Source organism: Bufo bufo, chromosome 5, assembly GCF_905171765.1.
Source record: "Bufo bufo chromosome 5, aBufBuf1.1, whole genome shotgun sequence".
NCBI classification, from domain to species: domain Eukaryota; kingdom Metazoa; phylum Chordata; class Amphibia; order Anura; family Bufonidae; genus Bufo; species Bufo bufo.
Genome location: NC_053393.1, coordinates 157,577,373 through 157,595,654, shown reverse-complemented (window position 1 = coordinate 157,595,654; position 18,282 = coordinate 157,577,373). Strand labels below are relative to the sequence as shown.

The 18,282-nt window shown below is 42.6% G+C and overlaps 1 protein-coding gene across 1 annotated transcript in view; it reads right to left on the bottom strand.

Moving 5' to 3' along the window:
* Nucleotides 1-4,311: 4,311 nt before the first annotated feature.
* The window catches only part of IMPACT (impact RWD domain protein), a 38,788-nt gene continuing 24,817 nt past the window's right edge, over nt 4,312-18,282 (bottom strand). Inside the window, exons 8-12 of the mRNA XM_040433073.1 lie at nt 14,956-15,029; nt 8,390-8,480; nt 7,941-8,075; nt 5,721-5,790; nt 4,312-5,025 (exon numbers count right to left, since the gene is read on the bottom strand). Of these exons, the coding sequence (XP_040289007.1) occupies nt 5,734-5,790; nt 7,941-8,075; nt 8,390-8,480; nt 14,956-15,029 (357 nt within the window). The 3' untranslated portion in view covers nt 4,312-5,025; nt 5,721-5,733. The remainder of the gene's footprint in view (nt 5,026-5,720; nt 5,791-7,940; nt 8,076-8,389; nt 8,481-14,955; nt 15,030-18,282) is intronic.

Sequence of the window (18,282 nt, the reverse complement as noted above, 5' to 3'; positions counted from 1 at the left end):
CTGCACATTCCGTTCCCGCCATCCGTGTTTTGCACGTCCGCAATTTGCGAACCGCAAAACGGCGGCGCAGTTGTGTGCATGTAGCCTTTTACTGAGCACTGAAGACACTTTTGTGTAATATACAGAGGCTCCCAGTCTGCCTCTTATCACAGCCTCAGTCCCTGACTATGGACATGTACCCTAACTATCACTGTCCATCACTCTGACTTCTTACACACAGGAGTCTTCAGCACTCAGTAAAATGCTGAAGACAGACGCTCCTTAGCAATGCTCAGAGTTTTGGTATGAAGAGCCTTTAATGCCTTTTAGACCCTTCAATGCAATGAGATTAATAACTTGCATGGTAAATGTATTAATTCCTGAGCTCGACCTAGTGGTAGTTGCAGGCTGCCAGCTAGCTTTGTAATAGAAGAGAAGAGGGAGATATATCTATGTATTTTTGCTAGTTTTATGGTCTAAATACATTGAGAAATATGGTGTTTAGAATCAGTGCCAAATAACTGAAGCACCTATTCCACTTTTTCTGACATAAAAGTCGGTTAAAGTGGGTGAGGCCAAAGGCAACTTTTTTATTAGTATTTAATTCAAATTTCTTCCACCTGTAAAAACACGTAAATTTGTCAGAAATATGGGTCATTGCACGTTCTACATTTACTGGGAGTGACTGACAAATGTACACTGGGAATCTATATAGAAGGGGCACATACAAAATTTTGCTATGGGGCCCTATGATATCTGTGTATGCTCCTGCCTAAGACAATTCAATACTTAAAGGGGTTTTCCCAGAGTTTTTTTTTTTTTTTACACAGATTATCTATCATCTGGGTAGGTCATCAGAATCTGATTGGTGGGGGTCCAACACCTGGGACCCCGGTTAATCAGCTGTGGCTTTCTCTCTGCTCACCAAGCACATCATCATACATTGTATAGCGGCTGTGCTTGGTAACGTAGCTCACCCATATTCACATCAATGGGGATAAGCTGTGCCTAGGCGATGTGACTGATGAAGTGATGTCACATGGCCTAAGAAAAGCTGGAGAAGGCAGCGGCGCTCTCAAACTGCTGATAGGTGGAGGGCCAAGGTGTCCAACCCCCACCGATCAGATACTGGTGAGCTATCCAGAGGATAGGTCATCATTATAAAACTCTTGAAAATCTCTTTAAAAATAAATATTGTATTTTTTTTTATATGATGATTTTAAAGTGTTTTGGTACACTGTCTTGATCATTTTCTGGTAAGGCACTAGTTATACGTAGAACTTTACTGCCATTTCTCGCACTCATGAAACATGCTCTTCGATTTGACTGCCCCTTTGTCTCATCCCTGTTGCCTGTGCCTCAAAAATCTGTTTCTGACTATCCACTGTTGAACTATTTCACAAGCTGTGTGTGATTCCTTGCTAACCTGGTCTGTAATACTATATATATTTGTCAATCATTGCCGAGTGAACTTTTGCTTAGTTTCTTTACGCATAAAGGGGTACTCCAGCCAGAAGTATTTGTCAGCTATCCACTACGACAGTTAATAAATGCTTCTGTCTGCAATTTCCGCTTTAAAGGCTATGGACACCTCTGCACTGATTTTTTTAACTGATCATTTCTTCCTAAATGCGAAATAAAGTATATCTCTGAGCAGTATGAAAAGATCTCACACACAGGCAGAATCAGTGTCTGTGTGCGTATAGGGGAAAGGAGATCATGCATGGGGTTACATTAAAGGGATCCTGTCACCAACTTTATGCTCACCGTAATGAGGGCAGCATAAAGTAGTGACAGAAATGCTGATTTCAGCGGTGTGTTACACATCAGTTAAAGGTAAGTGGTTGCCGAGAACCAGCATCATAATAATTGCAGCCCAGGCCTTGAGAAGAGTCAAATCTACCCAAGAGTCCTGGTTATTCATAATCTCCTGCTCTCCCCGTCCATCTGCTGATGATTGGCAGTTCTCTCCTAGAGAGAAAGGGAGAAAACTAGGTAGAAGATGTCAGTCATCACCAGGTGGGCAGGGAGAGCAGGAATTCATGAATAACCAGGACTCTTCTCAGGTGGCCGGGACTCTTTTCCAGGTGTAGTCTGGAACGATTGTGATGTTGGTTCTCGGCAACCACTTACTTGTAACTTATAAATGACAGACCGCTGAAATCAACTCACCCGTCTCTACTTTATTCTGCCGTTAGTATGGGCAGCATAAAGTTAATGACAGGTTCCCTTTAACTGGGTAAATCAGTACAGGAATGAATCTGTGATGACAGCTAAATGGCTAGTGAAGGCAGCAGCATCCTGGACACATAGACCTCACACACAGCATACTGGATGTTACAGTGACCCACATGAGAAAAGTCTAAGATGGAGTGCAGTGGGGCACTGATAATGAATGAAGGACTAAAGATTACAGATTGAAACTTAATGGTTACCTTGAGTTACAAAAGTTACACTAACATATGTAAAACAAAAAAACATTTATTTGCATCTATATCCTTTGGTAGATTACTATTCACCATAAAAGAGGAAAAATAAAAATCTATAGTTGAAAAGTTAAAATTAATATTGAAATATGACATTGATTATACATTAATATAACAAATGCATGAAGATGAAAAACATGTATAATAAAAATCATTTATTTTTTAATTTTGCCAATAAATACAATCTAGAAAGTGTTACCACAATATATATATATAATGAAACTGCTCTTTCATACATCCACAATAAACACATTTAATGTAACACTGCAGGCAATGATCGGTTTTCCTATAAGCCTACCAGATAGGTGATAAATGTATGATCACTAGGAAAAACCTCTTGGGGCACGTTTATTAAGACCGGTGTTTTAGGCACTGGTCTTAATAACCCCTGCGCTGGCGGTGGATCTGCCGAAGTTATGTAGAGGCGCATGACTTTGACGCATCAACCGCCAGTCTAAATCTATGCCAGCTGCCTTGCTGGTGTAGATTTATAACATTTTCTAGGCCTAAAACAGGCGTCGAAAATGATAAATGAGATAGGCCTGATGGCCTGCCCCCTTCTCCGGCCCTTTTTTTTTAGACCATGGCGTGAGCGGGGAAAAGTCACAGATTGCGGCGCAAATAAAAACTGGCATATATCTAATAGTAAATGACCCCCCCCCCCCCTCTTCTCTTTAAAACAGGGTTTCTAGCATGAAAACCTTTATAAGTACAAATAAAAGCATGTTACTGAAGATATCTCTTTTCTTTTTATTATATCCAGCCAAATATTTGTAAAGTAGCAACTCCCTTGTGCGTCATTTTCTGTTTTATGGTAAGGTTTAGCAATATATTTGTTATTTCACTCATAGTTTATTTGTGAAGTCTATAACAACCATCAACTTGATAGCACAATTGTGCAAGCCAAATCAGCCTTGTGAAGCAACAATATGAACCCAATTTTTTTTTTATTGCTAATTATAATATGCAATATAATAATAATTTCTGAGCACCCCATCCATCCCTGAGAAGTCTCTGCTACAGAACTGAATAGAGGAATGAGAAAAACTGCAAATGTAAAAATAAAATAAATTTAAAATAAAATCCTCAATCGATCCAGCTTCCTCAGGATAGGTCATCAATATCAGATAGGTGGGGGGGGGGGGGAACAACTGCCAGCACCCCCGACAATTAGTTGTTTGAAAAGAACGCAGCACTCATACGAGCGCTGCCTTCTCTTCACTGTTTACCTGCTCGCTGTCAACATTGCAGAGGTGAGCAGTGTAATACAACTCCGCCCTCCCCTTCGCTTCATTGAAATGGCTTCTTCTTATTCACTTGAATAGAAATGAGCAGTCCAATGGAAGTGAATGGGATGGCGTAGCTGTAATTACATCTGCTCACTATCGACATTGCAGCGGCAAGCATGTGTAATTACAACAGCAGAGAAGAGAACACTGTGCTAGTACTGCATTCTCTTCAAACAGCTAATCAGCTGAGGTGTCGGCAGTCGGCCCCCTGCCAATCTGATCCATTCCCGGTTGGACCCCCACCGACAGGGGCGTAGCTAAAGGCTCATTGGCCCTGGTGCAAGAGTTCAGCTTGGGCCCCCTACTTTGTGGCAAGGGACAGGGAAACACATAGCCTTCGTGCCACCTGAGGCAAAAATTGAAACAGCACCCCCCCCTCAATCCAAATTCTTGACCTAAACCCTTCCCTTCAGCCAGAGGTGTAACTTGACCAGCATGTACTTTCTATAATACCAGTGTCCTCTTATATGGCACAAGGGTCTTTGGGCCCCATCAGGCTCCTGGGCCCGGTAGCGACTGCTACCTCTTCACCCTCTATAGCTACGCCCCTGCCCACCGATCAGTTAGTTATACTCTACCCTGTGGATAGGTTTTCAATATAAAAAAGCAGACAACTCCTTTAACTAACTGGTTCGTAATGTTTAAGGTCAATTGGCAAGGGAAATCTCAAAATGGAGAATACAAGATAGTGGGCAAAAATAATTATATAGTAACAGTCATCCAACTACACCCAGAACCAACTTTTATAATTTTGGATGAACATTTCCTTTAACTTCAATTTTCTTTAAAGCAGACATGTAAAGTGATTTCTGCTGCCCTGAGTTCTGGGTACGATAGAGACTGAGCGTTGTGATATATAGGTTTATATGATCCGTGGAAGGATGTCTGAGTAAAAACTGACAGGACTCCTTGAAGAGACAATGAGTCCTGATTACCCCTCCCACACACAGTGATTGACACCCTGCTCTTCACACACTTGTACATGTCAGTCATCTTGTGTGGGCAGAGTAATCAGGACTCTCGCTGTCTCTCCTATAAGTCTTGTCTATCCTAGAAGTCCTCTTTTTACTAAGAAATCCTACTCCAGTCATATAAAGCTACATGTCTCAGAGCTATCATAGCCTGCTCTCAGATGGGGCAGCAGAACTCTCCTGACAGGTTTTGTGTTAATGACTATTTTCAATGTCATAGGTTAAGCAAAGAAAAGGAAGACACCTTTATCAAGTTTGAATCAAAATGTTGAAAATTTGAGCAATTATTTCTTAGGATAGTGTAACGGTCACGTACACACACACACACAGGGGGGGAGGGAAGTGACCACTGTGCTCCACCCTTACCCCTGGCCCTGCCTACTTGCCTCGCGAGTCCTAATGACAGGGGACAACTGGACGGCAATCCCTAACTTGGAATAAGTGCAGGGATGACAGACAGACAAACAACAGGACGTGAACGGACCGAGTCAATACCAGGAAAGCTACAAAGTACAAAGGATTAAGCAAAGAATGGTCAGGAGAAGCCGGGGTCAAATACCAGGAGAGCAGAGAAGTACAAGAGGAGTCCTAAGAGAGTAGTCAGGTGGGAGCCGAGGTCACAATACCAGGACGGATGCGCAGTACAGGAGGATCAGGCAAAAGGATGGTCAAGGAACAGGATCAGGTAAGTATTCAGCAGTCCAACAGATTAACCTAGAAAATTAACAGGCAACCTGTAGCCAGCAGGCTGCCTGTATTTATAGTGGGGAGTGAGGGTCATGTGACGTGGCCAGCGTCACATGACCGACAGACCAACCAGTCGAGCACCGAGTGATCAGCTCGGCGCTCAAGGCAGACTTAGGAGCAGGGAGCCACCCAGCTAGTAAAGCCGCCCTGGGAATGAGGTCAAACACAGAACCTCATTCCCAAAGCTAAGCAACAGGTCTGCGGGCGATGGGGGACAGAGTGCACCTTCGGAACCCCGTGACAGATAGATTAATGTTCTATTCACTTCTTATTTTCTTTAGTATGTTTGTTCTTTTCAGCATGCCTTCCAGAATCTTCCTAAAATGATAAAACGGACAGTGTGAATTAACATTAGCTATAGAAACAATAGTTACCCTACAACTTTGTTACATGTTCAAGAGAATTGTACATCAAAGAAGTCTTTTAATTTAGCAAGCTTTTATCTATTCTATAGTAATCTTTCCAAAATGGCAATCACTCAATAAGTATGTTTTTATTGTAAAACATACAAAAAATAAAATGCAATAATGCAGTCACATGTCATTTATGGTAATGAATCTTTATGATTTGTTTCATTTGTTAAAAATTAATGCAGCATCAATTTTGTTCTTCATCAATTTTGTTCTTCATAAAAAAAAAAACCTATGTATAGTCATCCATTAAAGTGGTTCATCCAAGTTTTGAAGTTATCCCCTTCCCTTATCCACGGATTGGTGAGGGTCTGACCAACAAGACCACCATCGATCCTAAGAATGTTGATCCCATTTCCCATCCTGATGGAGCGGAAGGTTAAACATGCACACCGCCACTGCTGTCATCTCTAGAGATGAGCGAAGGGGGCTTCAGGATATTACATCTGGTACTGTTACCTTGTAACCAAAGCCAAGTTCAGTTTCAAGTTTTAAAGTGGTTTTCCATTACCAAAGTTATTCATCAAAGTCACACGCGATTTCGCAAATAACTAGCTTCGGCTCATCGGAGCCCATACATTCTAATACTGTATTGAGACGGATCTCCGTACAGTATTAATCCGAAGTTATAAATGAAGCGACTTTGGATGTAACATCTGAAGCTCGCTTCGCTCATCACTAGTCATCTCTATGGGACTGCCAAAAACAGGATTAGGCTACTTTCACACTGGCTTTCCGTTTGTGAGATCCGTTTCAGGGTTTTCACAAGCGGTCCAAAACGGATCAGTTTTGCCCTAATGCATTCTAAATGGATAAGGATCCGCTCAGTTTGCCTCAGTTCCGTCTCCATTCCGCTTTGGTGTCCGTCTGACGAAACTGAGCTAAACGTTCTGACATACAATGTATGTCAATGGGGACGGATCTGTTTTCTATGACACAATCTGGCACAATTTAAAACGGATCTGTCCTCCATTGACTTTGAATGGTTTTCAAAACGGATCCGTCTTGGCTATATTAAAGATAATACAAACGGATCCGTTCTGAACGGATGCAGACGGTTGTATTATGTGAACGGATCCGTCTGTGCAGATCAATGACGGATCCGCACCAAACGCGAGTGTGAAAGTAGCCTTACCATTCCTAGGATCATGGGGTCCCAGCAGTTGGACCCCCACCAATCAGTTATTCCCTTTCCCGTGGATAGGGGATAACTTCAAAACTTGGCACAACCCCTATAAAAGTCATGCAAAATACACACACAATTCATGTGAGCTTAAAGACCACTTTAAATCGGTTCTTCACTTTGGACAACTCCTACTTGTTCGAAGGGTTCCTTAACAATAAGCAATTCATAAAGTGTACCCCTGCTCTAGTCCCTCAAAACTCAGTTTTTATCTTTGGGGAAGGTAAGTGTTTAGTTTCCTTACAGCACCACCACAGGGGAAATTCAGCATTACAACGTGCTCATTCAAATTAATGGGATGTCTGTGTAATGCAGGACAGGACAAGTCCTCCACAAAAAGAGACATTCTTTGTAGCTGCTCTGAGCTCTAGAAATGAGGTTCCAGAACAGGGGTTCCCCTGTGTTAACTCAGAATTTACTAAATAGAAAATATGAGTTTTTTTAAACCAGACACCCCATTTAAGCAATAATAAAAACAAAACAAAAAAAATGCTAATTATTGCTAGATGAAACCCTTCCCCCATTCTACATGGGTAAAAGGGTTTCAGGGAAACTCCATTCGACCAAATGTTCTTCACAGATGAGCACTAATCTACATAATATATTATTCTGAATCATAATGATCACAAAACTGAAAGCTTAATCAAAGCAAAAGGCCATTCTCAAAATTAACATTTTTGTTTCCTTTAGCTGACACAATATTACGCAGAAGTACACTTTAGCTCCGAACTAGAACAATGATCGGGAGTAATAAAGTAGATTTCTAAACCTATTAACATTTAGGACCTAAATAAATTCTTTAGCACCAGAAACTCATTTAAGATTTAGAAATCAGTTTTCCCCCCCAAGAAACTCATCCTAAACTTAACACCTACAGCAGAGTTTGTGTAGTGATGCTCCACCAGTATGTTTCGTGCACAGTTATTGATATGTTTAAAGCGATCTGGTCCAAGAAGGATACCTCCATACCATCGTGACACAACTACCATTACATCTCTGGCATCCAGGATCTGGAAAACAGCACAATGGATAAGTGTAGCAAAGATGTGACGGCATGTAAAGACTCATCTATTCCAGTGCATATACATTTCGTACCATAGTGTTATAAACAAAGGTGTGTTCACATTTGGTCATCCCAACTCCCATTCACCAGCTGGACTGCCATACCATTTTTTTCTTTTTTTAATTTTCATAGAACAGAGTAGTACACAATATTATTTCATGCAGAGGCATACATTAAAAAAACACATAGTGGACTACACAGATTTGTACAAATTTTTTTTTGCAATGTATTATCATGGGTGACACATTCCAGTCCAATTACCTGCATAAGATGAAGAAGTCTTTTACCGGCTGCTGTTTCCCCGTCATCCTCACAGTCTTGTATAAACGTATTTGTCTTCTTAGTATATATCCTGTTGGAAGGGAGTGAACTGTGTAACAAACGACAGACAATCTACTGCACATTAAGTCTTAATGTTTTTATAATCCTATTTTTCAGGGAAAAATCTGTGTTGTCTAGCCCTTTTCTGGATTGTGTTAGAAGGTAATAGTCACACATCAGTGTCCATTTGATGTCAGTGTTTTATACATGAAGATGTCCGTGAAGGGTCTCTTTTTGGTCGGCTGGTGCCCTGGTTTTTGATGTAGCATCCATATTCCACATGTACTGCCTGCCTAAAAAGGGGATTTCGAGAGAATCTTTTACCAGTGGTCAGTGTTCAGACGTGACTCGCTTCACATACTGTATATCAGTTGTGTTCGGCCAGCTATCTCACGCCGGGAGCCGGACACAACTGATTTATCTGTAGTGCACTGATCCGGTGTCTATCCACTGATAGTGCTAGACAGAAAAACTGAGCATGTCTGCTGCTATTTGGCATCCGGCAACTTATGTTCCGGATGAATATGAATGATCCCATTGTAAACTATGGGATCAGTTCTAGTTTCAGTTCCTCACCGGCTTTTTCTACTTCACATGAGAGGGGAACTGAATTAGATCACCAGACACATGTGAAGGGGACCTTAGTGGCTTTCATGGACCCTTTGACTTCTATGGCATGTTTGGTCAGCAACACACACCAAAGTAGTGAAAGCCTTTGTGGTTTTATCACTGACCCACAGTCAGTGGAAAAACAAGAATACGGGAATAAACACATAGGGGGACATTTACCATGACTGGCGATTTAGACGCTGGTCTCAGTACATGTCCGCTGCCACTTGACGCGCCGGCCTCTACATAACTTAGGCACTTTACTGGCAGCCGTGCAACTTGCTTAAAGCTATGCCAGCTCCCTTGCTGGCATAGTTTTAAGTAACTGTCTGCACCAAAAACAGGTGTAGAAAAGAATGACTCAGACGGGCCTACCAGCCCACCCCCTTCCCCACCTGCACCACCTTTTCACGGAAATGGCGAAAAAAAGAAGTAAGCGGTGTACACAGGGAAAAAGGCGCATATTTTGCCGCAAAACACTTTCGCAACAACATTTGCACCTTAAATATGCCAAAAAGTGGCCTATATATTTTCTAATAAATGACCCCCCATAGACTTTCAGTTAACACTTGGAGCCAGTGTTTTTACCGCAAAAAAAAAATGCACCAAAAACACATAGGCAATAAAACTGCTAAATTGCACAGAAACAAATAAAAAAAATGTGTGTTAGTGAGCAGCATTTTACTCACGTGCGCCGTGGCCGCCGGTCGCTCCTTCTTCTCATAGGTCTGTGCGGCGCATTGCTAATGCTATAAGAATTAGCAATCCGCCGCACAGACAGAAGGAGCGCCCGGCGGCCACAGCGCACGTGAGTAAAATGCTGCTCACTAACATACCATCGTAGCCAGGACTTCAGTAGCGTGACTCCTGGCTGCCATGGTAACCGATCGGAGCCCCAGCATTACACTGCTGGGACTCCGATCGGAACTGCCCACTGCCACCAATGATGGGGGGGGGAGGAGGGGGACCCTGTGGGATATGGCCGGCACATTCATTGGTGGCGCAGTGGCCACAGTCCCTCCCCTCCTCCTCCTACTCTGTCCTCATTGGTGGTCAGCGGCAGCCGCGCACAGTGGGGAGGGAGGGACTCCCTCCTTCTCCCTCCACTGTGCCGGCCGGCTCAGGAGAAAATGGTGCGCGCAGAGAGCGCGATCATATCGCGGTCCGCGATATGGCGAAAATCCATATCGTGGCCCAAATTTATATCGCATATCGCCTATATCGCCTATACCGCCCACCCCTAGGTATTCCCATTAAAAACATTTCTGGCGTATCCCCAGGATATGTTGTAAATGTACAATATATGTGGGTCCCACCTTTGGAACCCACATCCATCTCTCTAAAATGGGTTCCCACAAGTGGATCTCGCAAGTTACAGAAAAACTGTAGCTCACTGTGCTACACTTTCTGTACCTCCCGTTCATTTGTATGAGAGCTGCATAGCACAGCCTCTGGATAACCCCCTGTAAGCATTGAAACTAAGATTATGTATATATATATACACTGCGTGCAGAATTATTAGGCAAATGAGTATTTTGACCACATCATCCTCTTTATGCATGTTGTCTTACTCCAAGCTGTATAGGCTCGAAAGCCTACTACCAATTAAGCATATTAGGTGATGTGCATCTCTGTAATGAGAAGGGGTGTGGTCTAATGACATCGACACCCTATATTAGGTGTGCATAATTATCAGGCAACTTCCTTTCCTTTGGCAAAATGGGTCAAAAGAAGGACTTGACAGGCTCAGAAAAGTCAAAAATAGTGAGATATCTTGCAGAGGGATGCAGCACTCTTAAAATTGCAAAGCTTCTGAAGCGTGATCATCGAACAATCAAGCGTTTCATTCAAAATAGTCAACAGGGTCGCAAGAAGCGTGTGGAAAAACCAAGGCGCAAAATAACTGCCCATGAACTGAGAAAAGTCAAGCGTGCAGCTGCCAAGATGCCACTTGCCACCAGTTTGGCCATATTTCAGAGCTGCAACATCACTGGAGTGCCCAAAAGCACAAGGTGTGCAATACTCAGAGACATGGCCAAGGTAAGAAAGGCTGAAAGACGACCACCACTGAACAAGACACACAAGCTGAAACGTCAAGACTGGGCCAAGAAATATCTCAAGACTGATTTTTCTAAGGTTTTATGGACTGATGAAATGAGAGTGAGTCTTGATGGACCAGATGGATAGGCCCGTGGCTGGATTGGTAAAGGGCAGAGAGCTCCAGTCCGACTCAGACGCCAGCAAGGTGGAGGTGGAGTACTGGTTTGGGCTGGTATCATCAAAGATGAGCTTGTGGGGCCTTTTCGGGTTGAGGATGGAGTCAAGCTCAACTCCCAGTCCTACTGCCAGTTTCTGGAAGACACCTTCTTCAAGCAGTGGTACAGGAAGAAGTCTGCATCCTTCAAGAAAAACATGATTTTCATGCAGGACAATGCTCCATCACACGCGTCCAAGTACTCCACAGCGTGGCTGGCAAGAAAGGGTATAAAAGAAGAAAATCTAATGACATGGCCTCCTTGTTCACCTGATCTGAACCCCATTGAGAACCTGTGGTCCATCATCAAATGTGAGATTTACAAGGAGGGAAAACAGTACACCTCTCTGAACAGTGTCTGGGAGGCTGTGGTTGCTGCTGCACGCAATGTTGATGGTGAACAGATCAAAACACTGACAGAATCCATGGATGGCAGGCTTTTGAGTGTCCTTGCAAAGAAAGGTGGCTATATTGGTCACTGATTTGTTTTTGTTTTGTTTTTGAATGTCAGAAATGTATATTTGTGAATGTTGAGATGTTATATTGGTTTCACTGGTAAAAATAAATAATTGAAATGGGTATATATTTGTTTTTTGTTAAGTTGCCTAATAATTATGCACAGTAATAGTCACCTGCACACACAGATATCCCCCTAAAATAGCTAAAACTAAAAACAAACTAAAAACTACTTCCAAAAATATTCAGCTTTGATATTAATGAGTTTTTTGGGTTCATTGAGAACATGGTTGTTGTTCAATAATAAAATTAATCCTCAAAAATACAACTTGCCTAATAATTCTGCACTCCCTGTATATATATATATATATATATATAAACACTGCTCAAAAAAATAAAGGGAACACTTAAACAACACAATGTAACTCCAAGTCAATCACACTTCTGTGAAATCAAACTGTCCACTTAGGAAGCAACACTGAGTGACAATCAATTTCATATGCTGTTGTGCAAATGGGATAGACAACAGGTGGAAATTATAGGCAATTAGCAAGACACCCCCAATAAAGGAGTGGTTCTGCAGGTGGTGACCACAGACCACTTCTCAGTTCCTATGCTTCCTGGCTGATGTTTTGGTCACTTTTGAATGCTGGCGGTGATTTCACTCTAGTGGTAGCATGAGACGGACTCAAGTGGCTCAGGTAGTGCAGCTTATCCAGGATGGCACATCAATGCGAGCTGTGGCAAGAAGGTTTGCTCTGTCTGTCAGCGTAGTGTCCAGAGCATGGAGGCGCTACCAGGAGACAGGCCAGTACATCAGGAGACGTGGAAGAGGCCGTAGGAGGGCAACAACCCAGCAGCAGGACCGCTACCTCCGCCTTTGTGCAAGGAGGAACAGGAGGAGCACTGCCAGAGCCCTGCAAAATGACCTCCAGCAGGCCACAAATGTGCATGTGTCTGCTCAAACGGTCAGAAACAGACTCCATGAGGGTGATATGAGGGCCCGACGTCCACAGGTGGGGGTTGTGCTTACAGCCCAACACCGTGCAGGACGTTTGGCATTTGCCAGAGAACACCAAGATTGGCAAATTCGTCACTGGCGCCCTGTGCTCTTCACAGATGAAAGCAGGTTCACACTGAGCACATGTGACAGACGTGACAGAGTCTGGAGACGCCGTGGAGAACGTTCTGCTGCCTGCAACATCCTCCAGCATGACCGGTTTGGCATTGGGTTAGTAATGGTGTGGGGTGGCATTTCTTTGGAGGGCCGCACAGCCCTCCATGTGCTCGCCAGAGGTAGCCTGACTGCCATTAGGTACCGAGATGAGATCCTCAGACCCCTTGTGAGACCATATGCTGGTGCGGGTTCCTCCTAATGCAACACGATGCTAGACCTCATGTGGCTGGAGTGTGTCAGCAGTTCCTGCAAGACAAAGGCATTGATGCTATGGACTGGCCCGCCCGTTCCCCAGACCTGAATCCAATTGAGCACATCTGGGACATCATGTCTCACTCTATCCACCAACGTCACGTTGCACCACAGACTGTCCAGGAGTTGGCAGATGCTTTAGTCCAGGTCTGGGAGGAGATCCCTCAGGAGACCGTCCGCCACCTCATCAGGAGCATGCACAGGCGTTGTAGGGAGGTCATACAGGCACGTGGAGGCCACACACACTACTGAGCCTCATTTTGACTTGTTTTAAGGACATTACATCAAAGTTGGATCAGCCTGTAGTGTGTTTTTCCACTTTAATTTTGAGTGTGACTCCAAATCCAGACCTCCATGGATTGAAAAATTTGATTTCCATTTTTTTATTTTTGTGTGATTTTGTTGTCAGCACATTCAACTATGTAAAGAACAAAGTATTTCAGAAGAATATTTAATTAATTCAGATCTAGGATGTGTAATTTTTGTGTTCCCTTTATTTTTTTGAGCAGTGTATATATATATATATATATATATATATATACATATATATACATACACACACACATACACACACACACACACACACACACATAGGGCTGCAGCTATAGATTATTTTAGTACAAAAAAAAATAATAATAATTAAAATAACGTTTTCCTTTATAAAAACTTATCAGCCCCCTAATGCCATCAGCTGCCCCCCCCCCCCCAGTGCCATCAGCCTCCCCCCTAGTGCCATCAGCTGCCCCCCCCAGTGCCATCAGCGTTTCCCCCATGCCATCTTCTTCACGAGCTGCACTGGGACCTGATGTCACACAGAGTCCGGTCATAGTGCACACTTACATGCACTATGTCCTGACGATGTGTCAGGATCCAGTGCAGCGCGATGCGGGCCGGCAGGTGCCACGGAGCGGTGAGTAATAACAAGCGCTTCACTCACGCTCTGTGATCACATGACACAAACGAATCCTCGAGGCAAAAAAATTTGTATTGAGGATTTTTTGTGTTGAGTTACTCGATTTAATCGAGTAATCGTTTCAGCCCTACACACAAACCACATAGTATACCTTTTATGGTATAGTATACCCTTTATTAGAAAACTATAGTCTGCTGGACTTTCGTATATGGTTGAAACCACCCTAGCCGGACAGAAGCCAAAAGGACCCACATTTAGCCTCTCTCTGGTGAATAGAGACCTACAGAAACATTAATGTGTATGCCAGGATTTTTTCCTGGTTAATGTTAGACTAAGGGCTTGTTCACACGAATGTATGTGTTCCGTTTCCCTATTGCGGACCGCATATGCGGATCCGCAATACACGGAGACCGTTCCGTGTGAATTCCGCATCACGGATGCGGAACCATTCACTTCAATGGGTCCGCAAATCCAGAGATGCGGAACGGTGCGGACTGGAAGCAAGGAACGGAACGCTACGGAATCACTACGGAGTGCTTCCATGGAGTTACGTTCCGTACTTTCATTCTGCAAAAAGATAGAACTTGCTTTATCTTTTTGCGGAACGGAAGGATGCGAATGGGTCTGGATCCGTCCCGGAGCCTGCACGAACGTTCTCCGTGCATTGGGGACCGCAAATTGCGGTGCCCAATGCACGGAACGGAACACATACGATCGTGTGAACAAGCCCTAAGTGCACAAGAACAGTGTTCATTTAGCCAAACATATCATTTTTAAGTTCACGACTGGTCGTGCATTTTAATGGCACCAATATACCGTACCAGCTTAAATGTATGACAACCTACCTGTATGCATAAATGTTATGAGTTGCACTAGCGATTTTCTTATTCTCATACAATACGCTCAGCACTTCTTTCACCTGAAATATTCCAATACTGTTAAAAATCTAAAGCCTGATAGAGAGAGATATACATCTATCTTTCTATCTACAGTTGCAAGAAAAAGTATGTGAACCCTTTGGAATTATATGGATTTCTGCACAAATTGGTCATAAAATGTGATCTGATCTTTATCTAAGTCACAACAATAGACAATCACAGTCTGCTTAAACTAATAACACACAAAGAATTAAATGTTACCATGTTTTTATTGAACACACCATGTAAACATTCACAGTGCAGATGGAAAAAGTATGTGAACCCTTGGATTTAATAACTGGTTGAACCTCCTTTGGCAGCAATAACTTCAACCAAATGTTATCTGTAGTTGTAGATCAGACATGCACAACGATCAGGAGTAATTCTTGACCATTCCTCAGTTCAGCAATATTCTTGGGATGTCTGGTGTGAATTGCTTTCTTGAGGTCATGCCACAGCATCTCAATCAGGTTGAGGTCAGGACTCTGACTGGGCCACTCCAGAAGGCGTATTTTCTTCAGTTTAAGCAATTCTGTTGTTGATTTACTTCTATGCTTTGGGTCGTTGTCCTGTTGCAACACCCATCTTCTGTTGAGCTTCAGCTGGTGGACAGATGGCCTTAAGTTCTCCTGCAAAATGTCTTGATAAACTTGGGAATTAATTTTTTCTTCGATGATAGCAATCTGTCCAGGCCCTGACGCAGCAAAACAGCCCCAAACCATGATGCCCCCACCACCATACTTCACAGTTGGGATGAGGTTTTGATGTTGGTATGCTGTGCCTCTTTTTCTCCACACATAGTGTTGTGTGTTTCTTCCAAAAAACTCAACTTTGGTTTCATCTGTCCACAGAATATTTTGCCAGTACTGCTGTGGAACATCCAGGTGCTCTTGTGCAAACTGTAAACATGCAGCAATTTTTTTTTTGGACAGCAGTGGCTTCCTCTGTGGTATCCTCCCATGAAATCCATTTTTGTTTAGTGTTTTACGTATCGTAGATTCGCTAACAGCCATGTTAGCATATGCCAGAGACTTTTGTAAGTCTTTAGCTGACACTCTAGGATTCTACTTCACCTCATTGAGCAGTCTGCGCTGTCCTTTTGCAGTCATCTTTAACGGACGGCCACTCCTAGGGAGAGTAGCAGCAGTGCTGAACTTTCTCCATTTATAGACAATTTGTCTTACCGTGGACTGATGAACAGCAAGGCTTTTGGAGATACTTTTATAACCCTTTCCAGCTTTATGCAAGTCAACAATTCTTAATCGTAGGTCTTCTGAGAGCTCTTTTGTGCGAGGCATCATTCACATCAGGCAATGCCTCTTGTGAAAAGCAAACCCAGAACTGGTGTGTGTTTTTTATAGGGCAGGGCAGCTGTAACCAACACCTCCAATCTCATCTCATTAATTGGACTCCATTTGGCTGACACCTCACTAGGATAAGCTCTTGGACATGTCATTAGTCTAGGGGTTCACATACTTTTTCCACCTGCACTGTGAATGTTTACATGGTGTGTTCAATAAAAACATGTTAACATTTAATTCTTTGTGTGTTATTAGTTTAAGCAGACTGTGATTGTCTATTGTTGTGACTTAGATGAAGATCAGATCATATTTTATGACCAATTTGTGCATAAATCAATATAATTCCAAAGGGTTCACATAATTTTTCTTGCAACTGTATCTATCTTTCGTTACTACAGATTATCAAATGGGAAATCAAGTCTGGCCATCACTTTGGAAAAGCTGGACAACCCATAGCTCTATAACATGCTGCCTGCAGATTGTACTGCTTTTGATAGCGACAGGTTCTCTTCAAGGGCTAATTCACATACATTTTTATCTGTGTGTAATATCCTAGTCTAAGGGTACTATTACACTGCCCAGAACGACCACGGATCAATCATAAACATGTAGATCACAGCTCATTTGTATCAGACTATTACACTAGTTGATGCAAAATATATGGAGGTTTCTCCTCCATTCAGCTGTATTGAATATTATGCCAGTGGCACAACACTGAATCTTCTGGGATTGAGGCAGGGAGTAAACACTAGACTCCACTGACCCATATGGATTTATTTGTACTGATTATGCGGCGGTCTGACTCTGGGGATCCCTACTGGCTGTGAGCACATTGCAGCACTGAAGGATAAATATAGCTTCCTCTGCCATTTACCTGACCCTATAATTATAATACATGGTTCAGTTCACATTAACATGTTTATGAATAGATGCATGTAAAGTTGGATGCTGTAAAAATAAAAGTGCAGCATGCATCATCGAGTGCTGATGTGCCGCTACAAATTCCTCAAAGAAGTTTCTCATAGATCAATATTGGAGAGATGTGTGTTTTATATGGTTTCTTGAAATCTCTGCAGGATTTAAAAAAACGAATAGGAACATGTTTGTGGAACTCTATACAGATGAAAATATCCCCTTTTTTTTCTAATTAAAGCGTTTATTGGGTTTTATACAATTGTCGAAAATACAAATTCTAAAGAGAATAAAGCAAAAATTACACAGCATCCGGAATTGCAACACAAAGCAATAGTTAAACACGGCAGAAGTCGAAAAAAAGACATCATAAATCGGTACTATAACATGTTCATATCGAGCACTTCAATTAGAGACAAGACTGCATCAAAAATATCCCTTTTTTTAATGAAAATCTAGTTTTTTCTTAAAGAGGACCCGTCGCCTCTCCTGTCATGTCTGTTTTAGTAAGTACTTGCATTCCCCATGTAATACCAATTCTGGAGCATCCATATTTAAGGCTCTATGTTGTGCCATTCCTTTATTATTTGTACAAGAAGTTATGAATGAATTGCCACCAGCTTGCAGTAAAGGTCCAGATGGGTGTTACTAGTTGGGTGTGTGTACCTGCACAGACAGACACCAGCAGCACTGACTGGACAGAGTCAGACACACCCACTACCGATAACACCTAGCAGTACCTTTACTGCAGACTGCTGGCAATTTATTTGTAAGCTTCTAGCAGGAATAATACAGAAATGACACAACATACAGTCATAAGAATAGATGCTCCAGAGTTGTTATTACATGGGGAATGCAAGTAGTTACTAAAACTGAGATGTCAGGAGAGGTGACAGTTCCTTTTTAAGATCATGTGAAAGTAAAAAAAGGGCATGCTGCTGATGTATGGGCTTTATTTTATATCAACGGAAAATGCAAATGTGATCGCACACTACATCCAGCACTCTGCCATGCCTCCGTGGCGATCTCCTTTGAGTCATGC